Below are 17,701 nucleotides of genomic sequence, written 5' to 3' on the forward strand. Positions count from 1 at the left end.
TTTTAGTGGAGGCGTTGAATTGCGAGTCATGACTTGGACTCAAGTCAGAATTGAGTTAATTTTTGATTAATTGACTTTACAAAAGAGACTTGGAACTTTAGTCGGAGCCCTGTAACATGAGATGTTTTTTTTTGTTTTGTTTTTTTTAATAGTTGATGCTTTGGACGTTTTAATTCACAAACAATATTAACTCGTTTTTGGTAATTTGGCATTAGGACGTAAAAGGAATTGAAACTCAAAAGCAGAGGACTTGGACTTCTTTGGACTTGAGGCCAAACAAGTTCATGGTCCCAGGCCAGCTCTACAAATAAAGTAGTACAATGCATTCATTATATGATTAAAACAAATTACAGACTACTGTATTTGGGCGACGTAATAATTACAAATTATTATTTGTTTTTTTTTCGGTACTTTATTATATTCGCTTTCTTTTAGGTAAAATCTTTTAAGACACTATCGAGCATTAAAGAGGAACTATATTCACAGCGGCGGCGGAAAGTCGGAAACTATTCAAGGGTGCACAAACTTGTTTACAAACATCAGACAAACATCGAAGGATTTGGCAGTGCATCGTTGCCCATTTTAAAAGCAAACATTGAATGATGTGATGCCTTTGAATTGTTACATTTATTGGTAAGTTTTTTACACAAGTGCACATTTAAACGATCTTTTAGCATATGGTGTATCTTTTAGTGTTTCGGTGTTGAGGAAATATGGGTGAAAGGCATTTAATCTTATACATTGTGCAATATAAGACACATAATCGCGGAAATGTATAGAGTCTGAATGACCCAAACCTGTTGTTCACGAAATCTACTTCTACTTGTTTACATGCCCATGCACTGTAACGTTTTACTGTACATTGTTGACATGGTGTTTTGTGTTGGTGCAGATTGACTTTGCAGGAGCACTGATGTCTGGGGAACACGACCGACTCACACTGAGGCGTCTGGAGCTGCCAATCCACAAGTTTGTTAAAGTGGCAATACCAACTGACCTGGAGAGACTGCAGAAACATCACAGTAACATCTTAAAGGTTAATTCGCTGTCCCATCAATCAACGGCACCTTTAGACAAACTATAGCTTAATTTAACAGGGTTTATTTTTCCTCCACAGTTTCAGCAGCTGCAGCAATGGGACAAACTTCACGACGAACACATCAATGCAATTCGAACAGTGCAGGTACAACATGATCATTTGTTAGACCTCGTTCACCCCAAGATGCGTAATAGACACATCCTCCAGCTACTGCTCCTCCTTAAATACACAGGACAAATTCCTCTAAAGGGAAAATAAAGGGAAATTAAAGTGTATCTTAACCTCATCACCAAAGTCCTTATTGCCTGTCACTTTCACTTTTGATTATGTCAAACTTGTGTCTCTACCTTTAGTTCTTTTGTTGTTTTAGTTGTTGTCGATTAATCATAGGAATAGTGGTGGGAGATATATAGAAAGGAATATAATATTGCTATTGTTGCTTTGGAGATATGCAAAATTAAAGTGAATCTCTACAATTAAAACTATTTAAAATTACTTAAATTCACGTTTTATATTTTACAGGCACATTTTAGCACTTACATGATGCATTGTGAACATTTTATGTGAATATCATTATTGACATAAAGTAAAACATCTAGATATTCAATTTATCAATATTGCCCACCACTAAAAATGATTTATATAGGACCACAGCAGAGAGTAGAAGGTATGGATTGAGCAAGCTGAAGATTTGGTAATGAATCAGGAATTTAATCAGCTTTTTAGATATGAATACAGTGCTTCCCTGTCCTTTTCTGTATAAATAGTTTTTTTGGCATGTACTCCTGTGTAGATGAAGTATTGTGTCCAGTATTGAGTCCAGTTTGGGTCAAATACATGGTTGGACCATAAAGATACTGAAAAGTTTTGAAAGCTTTAGTGAACCAAGAATTCAGAAATTTCTTTAGTCGACTACAGCCCTACATCACACAAATAGTCCCAGTAATAATTGTATAGAGCGGATTATTTTTTCGGAAATACTGGCAGGGGAGAAAAAAAAAAGCAGATTTCAGACCCCACACTCCACATGTTTCATTCACATAGTGGTGGAGACGAGAGGCCTTTGGGACATGTTGTTGCCTGGAAGCCTCGGTGTCTCTGAAGGTGAAATTCTTCCAAACAGCGCACATCCATCCTCTCACCATTACCCCTCACGCCCCCGGGACCAGGCCAGAGTGCTTTCCCGTGTCTCCCCGTTGTTAATCCAACGATGGGCGAAGTTAGCCCAACCCTCTGTAGATAAGATGAGATCTGTACTAGAAGGAGAACGAGATGTATCAAAGATTGTTGGAATTGTTGAGATTAAATAAAGGTTGAGATATAGTGACTGGACAGAGAAAATTTACTAATAAACTGTATAATTTATACACATCTGAAATTTAATTTATTTGTTATTTTACATTTAGAAGTAATAATGACACTGTCTTTGTCTTTGTTATATACTCTTCCAAACAGAGATGTTAAGTGGCATTTCTGCACTTTTGTGTTAATTTGGCATTACATTCATTCATTGTTTTGTTTGATATTTGAAACTCAACCATGGCATTTATAGAGAGATTTTAGCACATTTCTGATGGACAGCTAAAAGATTGTTTGAATATTGTCATTGAGATAATTACATTAACTAAAATAAACGTTTGGTCAATATCACCTTCCCCCTGTAGAAGTAGAAACTTCCATCCATTGTACCATATCTGCTTTAGGTATAATAAACACTAGGGCTACAAAATTAATCCCGATTGAATCAATATTGCTGTTTCAATAGTCTCAAACTGCAAATTGCAAACCATTTTAAAAAATGAATATTACACTTTATAGTTTAAACCTCTACAAACATTTGTGTGATTCGTATTAGTTTAGCAGATCAAATTACAGTCTTCTCTCAATTGTTAATGTTTTGGTGATTAAATTGAGCATTTCTTTTGTCAGAAAAAAATCCCATTTATATGTTTTGCAAAACCGTTCATTCCTAGTAAACACTAGTGCACAAACAACAATCTAGTTGTAAATTATGATGGAGAATGCTTAGTTAGAGAGACATCCATGGCCTTGTCTGTAATTATAGATTAATTTTACCTGCTGTCGTTACATCAACACACAAGCAGGCAAACCTAAACCATATTCTTGAGTTAAATTCAATTTTCCTGATCTGGTCTCATACATATAGTTGGGGTTGATTTGCAGGTTTGACAGGTGCTGGACCCAAGTGACCAATTGTTAATCAGTAAATTTTTCAATTTTGTGCATTTGCTCAGAGAAGCTGTCGACGCAGAGATGTTTATTCATGTGGTGTGATTAGCAGATATAGCTATTGGCAGCTAGTTGACCCTATGAGCCCGCGTTGTGCTGTGGCCTCGGGGGCCAGTGGCTCCACTGTAATCCTCCTGTCACCCTCAGGGCACAGCGGGACCAGGGGTTTGCGCGCCACAAAATAATCCCACCTCTAACCACCAGCACACACATACACACACTTACACACACACATGCACACACATACACATACACACGCACACATATACACACACATACACACACAAACACACATATACACACACACACACATACACACACTTACACACACACACACATACACACACAAACACACATATACACACATACACACAGATATACACACATATACACCAGAGCCACATCGAGCTGTTTTGCCATTGTCAAGTTTATTTGCAGAAAATAATTTGTACTCAAATTAGTGCTTTACAGAACAATACAAACAAATAAATACATACATAATCTTAGAAGCATGCTTGTTGGTTTGTTGCCAATACTATGAGCATCTTAGAATAATATAAATACTTTAATCTAGGGTTGTGCTAAAATATCAAAATGCAATATATCATAATATTACATTTGGTGCACTACAAATGTGTTGGAAAATTGTTCATTCAAACATTTGACATTCACAGTTTTGATGATTAAAATGGATGTATTTAATTTTACGTTTGAGCAGGCAGTGGTTTAACAAAGAAATACCATTGTTAAAATGCAGTTTGTAAATAGTAATATATCGCAGAATATAAAGTATATCAATTATTGCCTGTATTGGATAGTGAGCGACCCTGTAACTCCCAGCCCTAGTTTAAAGTCACATGTTTCGAAACAAGACTGTGAAAAGATCTTTGTTTTCATCCTCTTACGCAGGGTGGATTTTATGTGAACGTATAATTGATCTATGGATGGATTGATTGGCTTTGGTACTGAACAAAAGTCTGTTTCATGAGGCATATGTGCACATGGAGGACATAGATTTCGCCCTGACTAGTAATAATTTCACTGTGAGAGGACTTTTCATTTGCCCTGCAGCAGTTGAGGGCAAACGTCCGAGAGATGGAGAAGCTTTGTGGCCGAGTGCGAGTGGAAGACGCTGCCTCTCTGGAGAATCTCGTTCAGCCCATCAGAAAGAGAGCGTCTGTAGCGGTCCAGGACTTTCTGCTGCTGCACCCGGCACCTGAGCCCCGGGCGACCCATGCACCTGCCGCTCACGCACCTGCCTCACGTGCACCTGCCACATATGCACCTGGAACGCACACATCCAGTGACGCTCATGATGTAGACGGAGAAGAAGAGACTCTATCTGAGAGGCAAATTCAGCTCCCTGCCATACCTGCAGATGAGATCGCAGCCGAGTCCTGGGAAAACCTAGAAGAGGTAAACGCTTATAAACGAAGCTTCAGTTGTAGTCATCTGGACTCTGGACTACAACTGAAGCTTTTTCTACTATGGAACACGCCTGGACGAATGAGGGATTACACCGACACTTATAAACGAACACACAAACCAGGCATAACATTACGACCAGTGACAGCTGACTAACGTGTTTAAATTCACTAAATAATATACCATACACCGGGTGACATGTGTAAAGTAACTCTTTCAATCTATAACATTTTCTCTTTCAGTTTTGTCTTTTTCACATTGGTTTGCACAGGTGTGAACAACCTGAAAGAAATCTGATTAGTCGCATTAGAGGTTTACAGGACATTTCAATGAACTCCAGAAATCAGATAATCTTCGTTTAATTTGTGGAAAGACTTGAGACTTTGAAACTGGGCATTCCCCGAAGGACTAATGCTGCATTCGTGTGAGCTCGGAAACTGAGATAAGGACGTAATCACCCGTCCTCCCAAAATCAGATGGTTCTTGAAAGCGCATATAATATGAGGAGATGTGTAATTTATTGTTAGTGTTGATAAATAAATTATTTAACATATCTGGGCAAAGTTGTATTGCTTATAACTTCATTAACTAATATAAAGCTGAGAAGGTATGGCTTAAATATGTTTTATTTGCGAATCATTGGTCTAATAATATAAAAGACAATCTCTCTGTTGCTCTCCACGCTGTTCATTCTCCAATTCCCAAACAGAGTCTTTATTTTAATGACCCATGAGTCCCTGTGCAATCAAATCTGACTCTTAAAGGCATAATGGACGATTTGTTGCCGATTTGAGAACTCAAGCGTCTGGACGTTTGAGGAGCAGTGTGATTGGTCTGACGAGCACAAGTGCTCCAAATCAGCCGTTTTAAGCCCTAAAGCTGCAAATTAAAACCGTAACGGCAGAGAAGGCAACTCAAACACGGTGTACAGTCAGGAGAGGAAATTTATGCTTTTCCTCCCATGTGAGGCTTTTTGCCCTGGGCACCCAAACGTCTGTTGACATTCCTGAAAAAGTTGATTTGGGTTAAATCCCAATTTAACAAAGCCCAAATTTGATGTTGGATCCGTGGTTCTCAAGTTGTGTTAACTGGACCATCTTCACACTTGGCCCTGGTTTGAGTCCATTGTAGGCCATATGTAGACTTGATTTGATTAGTCCAGGTTGAGTTCCAGGTTAATTCCCAAATTTGAGTGCACAAGTGTGAATGCAGCCTTAGACGTGCTTTTGCTCTAGGCTTATTTCTGTTTTAGATCTGGATCTGTAAGAGAATTTAGATAATTTATCCTTCACTTGCATTTCTCACTTTTAACATCATTTTTCCTTGGCATACCATTGCCTAATTCTGGCATAATGTGGTCAAACTGGAGCCTCACTGGCCTCCATCGTCTCACAGCAGAAAATAAAGATGCCTTGCCTCAAAAAAACAGATACAGTGTTGTCTTTATTCATTATTTATGTAACAGATGAGATAATATTGTTAATGCTGGTTCTAATAAACGGAGAACGCAGTGTGTTATGTTGCCCTTTGTGTTTACTCTGGGTCCTGTTGTCTAAGAGTGCGACACATTCACATTTCCTCATCAAACTTGTTCCCAAACTGGGACTAAACCTGGACCTAAACTTTGACTAGACCAGTACTAAACCAGGATTGGAACGGGACTAAACCAGATATAGTCTTGAGTCTTAATAACTATATTAAGACTCAAACTGGGCCCAGACCGAGACCAAACCGGGACGAATGTGAACGCATCCTTAAACGAATATAATCACACAGAACAAAAAATACCTGGAGCAAGTTAAAGTGTGCTGTAAGTGGATTAGTGCTTGTCTGATTGGGAAAATACAATCCCAGATAATTGCGGTGGCAATTACAAAAACGGTCCAATACGATAACGTTTTGTCACTTCTTCTCCGCAGGATCTGAGGGAGTTGAGCGGTTTGGTGACCGAGTTCTCGCTTCTCGTCCACGTACGTATCCTCCCACCGTAAATCTGTCGGCGTGCTTACTTAGCGGCCACTCCTGTGTTCACACGTCGCCCCGCCACAGATTTCCCCATGCACAGGAGAACCAAACAAGGCCGGCTTAGTCCTCGGCGTCGCCAGGAAGACTCTGTTTGTGTTGCCGGGTAAAGGTCCTCCGAGAAGACTGGGGGGATAGCTGGAGTCTATGCGAGGCCCTGGAGGTTACGACTCACTTAGGCACGAGCGGAGGATGAGGAGCGGCGAGGGGAAGAGAGGATTTCGTGAGAGGGAGAGAGAGAGAGAGAAAGCGCAGTCGCCGTCCACAGGGAAGAAGCAGAAACGAGGGAAACATACGCACAGGTGGAGAACAGACGCGGCAGATTATCGGCCTCTCCACGGGGACGGATAGATAGAGGGAGGGAGGGAGGGACGGGTAAAAGCGAGATTTAACACGGGGAAAATAAAGAGAGCGGAGATGTTATCGGGGCAACAGAAGCCAACATGAGCAGGGCGGCGTCGGATGGCGGGGGGGGGGGGGGGAGAGCATAGGCGTGTTCTGGAGCCGCTCGAAAGTCGTCCTCGAGAGAGAAGAGCGCGTTGTTCAGTGGAAATGCAAGTGTGTCGTGCAGCGTTGTGCGGTACTCACATTTCAAACTCGTTGTGCGATACTGAGGGAAAGGCTCGATACACATTTCAATACCACGATGGCGGTGAAAAAGACAGCAGAATGTTTCTTTGATCGAGACCATTTTAAAACTATTCAGGAAAGGTCACATTTTAAGATATTTAAGATATATTTGGAGATTCCACAGATTAGGAACAGAAACGGATTAGGCACAGAAGTATAATGATTAAAAAAACAAAACAAAAAACTCTTATACTCTTAATGAAATAAAAACTCTTATAAAAAAAACTTATACACTTAATACAAATAAAAACTCTTATACTCTTAATACAAATAAAAACTCTTATACTCTTAATACAAATAAAAACTCTTATACTCTTAATACAAATAAAAACTCTTATACTCTTAATACAAATAAAAACTCTTATACTCTTAATACAAATAAAAACTCTTATAAAAAAAACTTGTATACTCTTAATAAAAATAAAAACTCTTATAAAAAACTCTTATACTCTTAATAAAAATAAAAATAACCCTCTTGTCCTGTAATGTGATTATTTTCAGTTCAGATACTTTGATACTTTTTGATTAGTAATTATTTTTTTTATTTTTCAGCTATTTTTTTATTTATTCAGAATTTGATTTAAATTTTGTGTAAATCCATGGCCACAAGATGTATAAATACTTAAAATGACTTGATTAAATAAATGTCCTTTTTGTCCTATTTCTCCATCTAAATACTTCAACAAAAGCATAAGCTGTAGATGGAAAAAAAAAAAATAACATAATATAATATGGCAAATGTTATGATTGTAGAAAAATCCTTAACAAAATCTATTGACGTCATCACACCAGTTATAAGATTCTACAGAAATCCCACAGTTCTGAGGGCAAATATAACTGAATATCTGGCTTTTAACGATTCTCCCATTCGCACATTTCCATAAACGGGACACAGTTTCCTAAAAGCTGCACGTAGAATCATTCAGTAAAAACAGTCTAACAAATACTGCCCCACCAGTTTGAACAAATGAAGAGTGTAAAAGTGAATGGGGCAGAGATGGGAGTAGAATAGTGATGAGTAAATATGCTCCGGTTGTTGTTTGGTCAGCGCTCGGCCTCACGGAGAGCGAGACAGCTGCCACTCTGAATATTTCATGAGATGGACACAATACTCGGCTCCGCACACACTCACAGCCAAGTGTAATCCGGCTTCACATTTAACCACTCAATCTGTGTGAGGAAAAGTGATTTTACTATTGTTATTGATTTTTCATTATGTTGCATTGACCCTTTGGGGAAAAAGAGGAGCTGAAATCCTTTATTCACCTAAACGTCTTTATAGAATCATAATAGAATAACTTACCACAATATGTATCACTTTCTTTTGCTTGTTCTGTTTCCTAATAAGTGATTCATATCTTAATTAATTATTACTTGTTTAAACCAGATATTGTTGCTTCTAAAATCTTACTTGATTATGGCAAAAGTCGTAGTTTATCACGATTGTGTCAAACAATGACTTCGATAGTGTCTCATTTATCCTGTAGAGAAAGTCTAGACCTCATCTATTCTATCATAATGTTTTAAATGTTTTAAATAAAAGCTTTTTTTAGATTAGAAAAGTGTCTTGCACCAGGTTTTGAGGCAGATCGAGAACACGTTGTACTCGTCGATTGTGACATTTTTGCGGTTGAATATATTAGTGACTGAAATGATAAATTGGATTTCTTGCATAATTTTCTTTATAGTTTTATGATATTTTGCAGTATTTCACATCATCATCATCATCATTTATTGCCTCTGTTTAAGACTGTTGATACTTTAGCATGTTTATATGATTGTACAATATATGTTTTGCCCGTTTCCCTCTGCATGAAGTGAACACTTAGTTTCCTCTGTTAATTGGAAACTGGTTGTGACAATGAAATAGAATCATAATTAAATCAAATCGACACGTCTACAGCCAATCCTGTGGCAATAAACGCAATTAGTCTGGAGTCAATTTCCAATTTAACATTTTTGTCTGTGAAATGCGTTTTTTTTTTTAAATAAACCTCACAGTTTAAAGGGGACATATTATACAAAATACACTTTTAAAATTAAGCTTTTAACCTTGATGCTGTTTCCTCAGTATTAGTTTACTCAAAGTTGTATTTTGTGTTTGAGTTAGTCCTGTATTGTCCTGCAACTGAGGCTCAAGTTCTCAGAAAACTCCTGTTTTCACCTACCTCCTATCCCCGCCCACATCCCTGTATTTAAATGTGAAAATCTTAAAAATATTGAAAATGAAATCAGATAAAACATTTTGAGTGATGTGAAAGAAGCGCTCATGTTGTTCCTTATGGCTCAGCCCAAAGTGAATCACTTAAACCTGCTCCGTCCACTTTGCTCTGTGTTCTCCTGTGAGGCCCTAGACTCACCTCTGTGCTTCTGCTCCTGTGAGGCCCTAGACTCACCTCTGTGCTTCTGCTCCTGTGAGGCCCTAGACTCACCTCTGTGCTTCTGCTCCTGTGAGGCCCTAGACTCACCTCTGTGCTTCTGCTCCTGTGAGGCCCTAGACTCACCTCTGTGCTTCTGCTCCTGTGAGGCCCTGGACTCGCCTCTGTGCTTCTGCTCCTGTGAGGCCCTGGACTCACCTCTGTGCTTCTGCTCCTGTGAGGCCCTGGACTCGCCTCTGTGCTTCTGCTCCTGTGAGGCCCTGGACTCGCCTCTGTGTTCTGCTCCTGTGAGGCCCTGGACTCGCCTCTGTGCTTCTGCTCCTGTGAGGCCCTGGACTCGCCTCTGTGTTCTGCTCCTGTGAGGCCCTGGACTCACCTCTGTGCTTCTGCTCCTGTGAGGCCCTGAACTCGCCTCTGTGCTTCTGCTCCTGTGAGGCCCTGGACTCGACTCTGCTTCTGCTCCTGTGAGGCCCTGGACTCGCCTCTGTGTTCTGCTCCTGTGAGGCCCTGGACTCGCCTCTGTGCTTCTGCTCCTGTGAGGCCCTGGACTCGCCTCTGTGTTCTGCTCCTGTGAGGCCCTGGACTCGCCTCTGTGCTTCTGCTCCTGTGAGGCCCTGGACTCACCTCTGTGCTTCTGCTCCTGTGAGGCCCTGGACTCACCTCTGTGCTTCTGCTCCTGTGAGGCCCTGGACTCACCTCTGTGCTTCTGCTCCTGTGAGGCCCTGGACTCGCCTCTGTGTTCTGCTCCTGTGAGGCCCTGGACTCGCCTCTGTGCTTCTGCTCCTGTGAGGCCCTGGACTCGACTCTGCTTCTGCTCCTGTGAGGCCCTGGACTCGCCTCTGTGTTCTGCTCCTGTGAGGCCCTGGACTCGCCTCTGTGCTTCTGCTCCTGTGAGGCCCTGGACTCACCTCTGTGTTCTGCTCCTGTGAGGCCCTGGACTCGCCTCTGTGCTTCTGCTCCTGTGAGGCCCTGGACTCGCCTCTGTGCTTCTGCTCCTGTGAGGCCCTGGACTCGCCTCTGTGTTCTGCTCCTGTGAGGCCCTGGACTCGCCTCTGTGCTTCTGCTCCTGTGAGGCCCTGGACTCGCCTCTGTGCTTCTGCTCCTGTGAGGCCCTGGACTCGCCTCTGTGCTTCTGCTCCTGTGAGGCCCTGGACTCGCCTCTGTGCTTCTGCTCCTGTGAGGCCCTGGACTCGCCTCTGTGCTTCTGCTCCTGTGAGGCCCTGGACTCGCCTCTGTGCTTCTGCTCCTGTGAGGCCCTGGACTCACCTCTGTGCTTCTGCTCCTGTGAGGCCCTGGACTCGCCTTTGTGTTCTGCTCCTGTGAGGCCCTGGACTCGCCTCTGTGTTCTGCTCCTGTGAGGCCCTGGACTCGCCTCTGTGTTCTGCTCCTGTGAGGCCCTGGACTCGCCTCTGTGTTCTGCTCCTGTGAGGCCCTGGACTCGCCTCTGTGTTCTGCTCCTGTGAGGCCCTGGACTCGCCTCTGTGCTTCTGCTCCTGTGAGGCCCTGGACTCGCCTCTGTGTTCTGCTCCTGTGAGGCCCTGGACTCGCCTCTGTGTTCTGCTCCTGTGAGGCCCTGGACTCGCCTCTGTGTTCTGCTCCTGTGAGGCCCTGGACTCGCCTCTGTGTTCTGCTCCTGTGAGGCCCTGGACTCGCCTCTGTGTTCTGCTCCTGTGAGGCCCTGGACTCGCCTCTGTGTTCTGCTCCTGTGAGGCCCTGGACTCGCCTCTGTGTTCTGCTCCTGTGAGGCCCTGGACTCGCCTCTGTGTTCTGCTCCTGTGAGGCCCTGGACTCACCTCTGTGTTCTGCTCCTGTGAGGCCCTGGACTCGCCTCTGTGTTCTGCTCCTGTGAGGCCCTGGACTCGCCTCTGTGTTCTGCTCCTGTGAGGCCCTGGACTCGCCTCTGTGTTCTGCTCCTGTGAGGCCCTGGACTCGCCTCTGTGTTCTGCTCCTGTGAGGCCCTGGACTCGCCTCTGTGTTCTGCTCCTGTGAGGCCCTGGACTCGCCTCTGTGTTCTGCTCCTGTGAGGCCCTGGACTCGCCTCTGTGTTCTGCTCCTGTGAGGCCCTGGACTCGCCTCTGTGTTCTGCTCCTGTGAGGCCCTGGACTCGCCTCTGTGTTCTGCTCCTGTGAGGCCCTGGACTCGCCTCTGTGTTCTGCTCCTGTGAGGCCCTGGACTCGCCTCTGTGTTCTGCTCCTGTGAGGCCCTGGACTCGCCTCTGTGTTCTGCTCCTGTGAGGCCCTGGACTCGCCTCTGTGCTTCACACCTGTGTTTCACTGGCTGTGGGTGTGCTGTCTCTAATGTGTGTCTAACCTCTGCGCTTCAGTCCCAGCAGGAGAAGATTGACAACATCGAGGACAACGTCAACACGGCCGCCGTCAACGTGGAGGAGGGAACGCGCAGCCTGGGGAAGGTACGAGCGCACGGCACCAACTCAACACCTCGCCTTCAACTCACAATATTTACCTGGACTTAAGGAGGTTTGACTTCGACTGAAAGGTGCAGATGTAGCGGGTGTCAGAGCTGTGTCAGTAAAAGTTTGTGGTTTGGAGCACATTTCAGACTTTAGAGGGAGGAATTGATCTTTTTTGTGTTTTAAATTACCCTCATTGGAAGTATGTGTTGTTTATGTTCAGGACATTAACATTGAGAGCCATTTTCATTGTTTTCTAATAAGTCAAAATCAAATTGAGATTGAACAATATGAGGAAAAACTGTAATTATTTTGATGTATTTTTCAAAATATTGCCCAGCCGTGTAGTGCACTTAGTTTGATCCCGGTTTAATCCTGATCTAGATTTTGGTTAATGTGTGTGTGGACACAAAGTGCGGACATTGCCCATTTGTGTCTTAGATTATTTCTAACTTGTTTCATCACATGTCCGACATGTTCCAGGATCATTTTGTTTGAAATGCGTTCACACTTTGGGTCTAAACCAAGACTAAACCTGAAACTAAAACGGTCCACATCACCACTAAAATGTGCGACATTTGAAAACGACAAAAAATTCTAAAAAATTTGTTGGTAAATTGACAATGATTCAGATTCTGTATTGTTTGCGTTCAAGAAATTAATTTAGAATTTTGTATTTGTTTTAAATTAGCCAAAATACATGTCGCCCAGAGCTATTTTAACATAAATTCCTTTTTGCTGTGTCTGTCTGTCTGTCTCTGTCTCTGTCTCTGTCTCTGTCTCTGTCTCTGTCTCTGTCTCTGTCTCTGTCTCTGTCTCTGTCTCTGTCTCTGTCTCTGTCTCTGTGTATCCTGACAGATGTGTGCGTGCGTGTGCGTGTGTGTGTGTGTGTGTGCGCGCGTGTGCGCGTGCGTCCTGACAGTCTGATGTGTGTGTGTGTGTGCGCGTGTGTGCGCGTGCGTCCTGACAGTCTGATGTGTGTGTGTGTGTGTGTGTGTGTGTGCGTGTGTGCGTGTGTGCGCGTGCGTCCTGACAGTCTGATGTGGTTCCGTGTGTGCGTAAAGTGTTTGGGAGATAAGGCGATCAATGGCACTTTGCCTCCCAGCCATTCCACAGCGTTTGTCCCTATTGATCCGTCCGAATACGGAGGAAAGCTGCAATTAAGGAAATGGAAAGAGGAGAGGGCTTGAGCGGAGCGGCCGAGTGATAGAGTGATAGAGGTGAGGCCGAGGCAGCGCGACACCACACAAGGGCCCCGTGTGTACAGCATTAAGAGGGCTTTGAGTGACTGCTTAATAGTTTTCCACACGGCCCTATTGTCTCTGCCGCCAACGATGAACAAACGCCAAGTGCTGAGTCATCCTGTCGACTCCGCGGCCTTCGCACGGACCTGATCAACTTTGTCAGCCCTAAAATCAGGGTTTCTCATATTACGCCACGCCGTGCCGGAAACTGCTTTGCGTCGGCTTATGAAATCGATAAAAATGTAGGTCTCACTGGCTTAATGGGGTCTGTGACATGACAGATGACAAATGATTCTGATGAATTTGTTGATGTGACGACTGAATCTGCCGCTCTAAATCAGGCACTAGCTTTTAAATTTTTATTTATACTGATGCTATTTATGGGTATTTCATTGCAGTTTGATACAGACTTTGATGGGTTCTGCGAAACGGGATCATGTGCATAAAAGTTACAATAAATTGAATCTGGACTTTAAATCTTGAATTGAATTTGTGCTGCTGTTTTGGCCAGGACTAAAAACTACTAATCTCAGTGGGAGTTTTCTGGTTGAATAAAGGTTAAATACAGTGAAAATGCATTACCCTTTAGTGCTTTTTCAAGCAGTCAAAGTAACAATTATTATTTATTTATTTATTTGGTCCTTGTTATTTTCATTTATACACTAAAAAAGAGAGAACAGGACACAGAGTAAAACGACAAAACCAATGTACAAAAGTCTTGTTTGTCTCCTGTTAAAGTTTTCCCACTTTACAAATTTGGCAATTTTCAAAGTAACTGTAAAGGTGAGTCTATTTGTCAATCACAGTTGAGGCTTTTACAATTTCATGCTCTTAAAAAAAAGAAATAAAAAAAAATCACTCTCCACACTGATGCAAAGCCACTTCTTTGCCACAGCTGCCCTGAGATGGACTAGCCGAAGCGTGGCTGCTGAATCTGCTCCTTTAAAAATATAGGGCAAGAAACATTCGAGCTGAGCAATTGATTACATTTTAATTGTGCTTATAATTATATATATATATATATATATATATATATAAGGTGCACTGTAAAATGTAATGGAGGTGTTATTGCTTTGTGATTTTCCCCAGTATGGCATTAACCTTGTCTCTATGGAGGCTACATTATACTTTTTCAGTTTGTTTTTTTTAGCAACATAAATACTTGTAACGAGGAGAGGACAATATTAACAAAAATGAACCTCTTTATGGACCAAAAAGTGCAGACTTTATTAACTTTGTACCCATTTTCATTACATTTTTATTTTCCATTCAAACTCTTTCAAAAAATATACATATTACAAACTGTATATTCTAAGTTTATAATCATCATCAATTTTGCAACAAACTAAATACAACCGCAATAACACCAAGTTCCTCCATCTGACAGAAATGTGCTGTTTTTAAAATGAAAATGAAACGGCAGTTTTTTTATTCAGGATTTTGTCTAAATTAGCTTTGATTTTGTCTCAATTTTGTCTGTGAAGATTTTAGTTTGACACGGACATTTTCGTTTTAATATAACTGAAATGATTATGTCAAAAAGTCTATTCAAATATCACAATCATATCGACATCGCAGCACATGGCGATAATTCACTATATCGTCTCAAATAATTGGTATTTCAATTATCAACCGAATAATTATGATCTGAATCTTGTTTTTTTCATAACTGAGCTGCTCGAAGTAACATTCGGGTGGGAAAATTGTTCAGTAAAACTCTACATTTCTTAAAAATATTGTCACAGATACAATGACATTATGAATATCGTCCTGACTGTGATGTTGTGTTTGTATTTGCTGCTCGTAGGGGGTGTGGACAGATAGCGCAGATCTGAGTCGTGTCAGATGTTTTAACGTGTGAAAGCTTGTAATCTGTCATCAGGTCAAACAACACAAACCCCCCCCCTTTTTTTTTTTTTTTTTTTTTACCGCCAACACCCCGATCCTTTCAACTGTGCGCAAAGGAAATTAAAACTCCCTCGACTGCCACGGGGCGAAGGACGAGCCACGGCCGCTTTTGAACCGCATTAAATTAATAGTAAGTGTTAATCAAGTTGGTCCGAGCTTCTTAATTGCCATCAGCGCGGCACACCTTTGGCTTTGAAGATAACGGCTGTAATGACACACACGGGCCGCTGATTCCGATTCCGCCAAATTGAGATAATCGGGCGGCTTTGATGAACTATAGGCGGCGTGGTGTACGTTTAAACATGCAGGCGTGTCTGTGTGCCTTTTCCCCTCCCTCCGTTTGCTGTAATCTTGAAAGGATAGACGCTTCCAGACGGAATCAAAAGTCTCTAAAGGTGTGTAAATTGAACCGCAGCCCATCCTGTCTCGTGTGTGTGTCTCTCTCTCTCTCTCCAGGCAGTGGGTTACAAGTTGGCGGTGCTGCCCATCGCCGGCGCTCTGCTCGGGGGAGTGATTGCCGGTCCCCTCGGCCTCCTGGCGGGGTTCAAAGCCGCAGGTGTGGTGGCGGCGGTCGGCGGCGGGGCGCTCGGGTTCGCCGGCGGAAACGCGGTCCAAAAGCATCGCAGGGCCAATTTAGATCTGCAGATGAAACGGCTGACGGCTCCACCGGCGCCGACGTCCGAGGAAGAGTCGCCCAAAGACAAATGAGCCGAGGACAGTTACCGGTCATGAACGAGACGCAGAGGAGATGTCGAGGACAGCCTTTTTAATTAATACACTGTAACTAACTGCCTTATTTAAATGCATTTGTTATTAATGAGTAGTTCGTCAATGCTGTCATAATGGAAACTGATGATGTGTTTTACTCTGTGGGATCATCAAGTGTGACGTCATCTGTTGGTTTTTGTCTAAATATTCATAGTTCCATTGAGAAAAACATTTCAAACAGGGATTTAGTCTGAACCTCCTAACGAATTAACAATAAATCAAGGGGTACTAACAATGTCACCGTAATTCTTGACAGGGTCTAACTATTTTCAAATTGAATTGTTTCAGCGTTTTTTTATTTCTAGGCTTGGGAAAAATAGTTGATATTTAAGACCGGACTTCACTGATCGCTTTTGTGTAGTTTTACATTTGAAAACAGATCGTCTCAAAGCCCTGGAGCAGGTTCAAATCTGCCTAAATGTCATTATAGGCCCCGGAAGTGATGATGATTATCACTGAACAGTCCCAAAGAGCTCGAGATCGAACGCCAAAAAGAAACCGTTATTGACAAAATGTCCAGAGACACTTTAGCCAAAACAATGTTAAAACGTAAATAAAAGCACAACGGAACAACCCGTTAAAAAGCTGGGTTGCTATTGGAAAGTGTAATAGATATGACTACACAACTATATTTTAGACTTTACTAAACATTTTTCCTATTTGTTCCCAGTTTGAACATTTTCAATGGCACGTCGCCTTCTGATGACATCACAGAGGGAGTCTGTTTTAGAACTCGGCTCTACTTCCTGTCATTTAAAAACCTATATTTAAAAACTTCCCAAACTGCAACTTGACAGAAGTAAAACTATGATAAATATTTACCACAGGTGCTATCCTACCAAACTAAGTCATGATTATAAAAACAAGAGAACCTGTTGTATAGACTTTAACCCATTTGTTTAACACTAGGCTAATGTGTCAATAACTTCCGTTAATTTATTACTTTTAGAATGCTCCTGCGTTGCCTTGAATGTTCCACTGTACATTAAACTGATATAGCATTTTAGTTTAATATGGATGTTCTTTGCTCAAAAACATCTTTAAAAGAAAAAACAAAAATTGTGCATTTGCTCGCCTCCAGAGATCTGACTTGTTACCATGGAGATACTGTGGAACGTTGTGAACATAATGCACGTTTGCTGCATTTGTACTACAGTAATATTTGATGAAATGTCATAAAGTGAAGTATCAAATGTGCTTTACATAAACTATACTTTTATACAAATTGCCAATGTTTTGTCATGTATGAAAATGCACTTGTTTTTGCCAAATAAAAGTTTTTTCTTGTAAATGGTGTTTCAATGATGCTTCCAGACAACAAAGATACTGTAAAATGTTTTTAATTTAGTTTTACATTTTCCTCATCCCCGTTAAGATGAATGAAATGGCCACACGCCGTCTATTGCTCGCTCCACTTTTCTAACGTCATTTTTTGCAAGAATCTTGAGTCACACAGATGAAATTGTGTACCAGAACTTATTTAGACATATAAAGGAACAAATGGCGAAATATCTCCAATTAATTTTTTGTTAATAATTTATTCCTTTGGATAATGAGAGCAGATGAACAGCGAAACAGCTATTTCATAAATCTAGTACGGTTAAAAACAGTTTAAAAGGTGCACTTG

The 17,701-nt window shown here is 41.9% G+C and overlaps 1 protein-coding gene across 1 annotated transcript; it reads left to right on the forward strand.

Moving 5' to 3' along the window:
- Positions 1-498: 498 nt before the first annotated feature.
- On the forward strand, positions 499-17,300 carry stx17 (syntaxin 17). Its single transcript, XM_072461188.1, has 7 exons — positions 499-633; positions 893-1,036; positions 1,118-1,183; positions 4,361-4,705; positions 6,634-6,684; positions 12,068-12,154; positions 15,763-17,300. Exons 2-7 carry the CDS (start codon positions 914-916, stop codon positions 16,012-16,014), a joined length of 924 nt encoding a protein of 307 aa, XP_072317289.1. The 5' UTR covers positions 499-633; positions 893-913; the 3' UTR covers positions 16,015-17,300.
- Positions 17,301-17,701: the final 401 nt, after the last annotated feature.

Source organism: Eucyclogobius newberryi, unplaced genomic scaffold, assembly GCF_026437365.1.
Source record: "Eucyclogobius newberryi isolate DKJ021-1_F unplaced genomic scaffold, fEucNew1.0.hap1 SCAF_3, whole genome shotgun sequence".
NCBI lineage: Eukaryota > Metazoa > Chordata > Actinopteri > Gobiiformes > Gobiidae > Eucyclogobius > Eucyclogobius newberryi.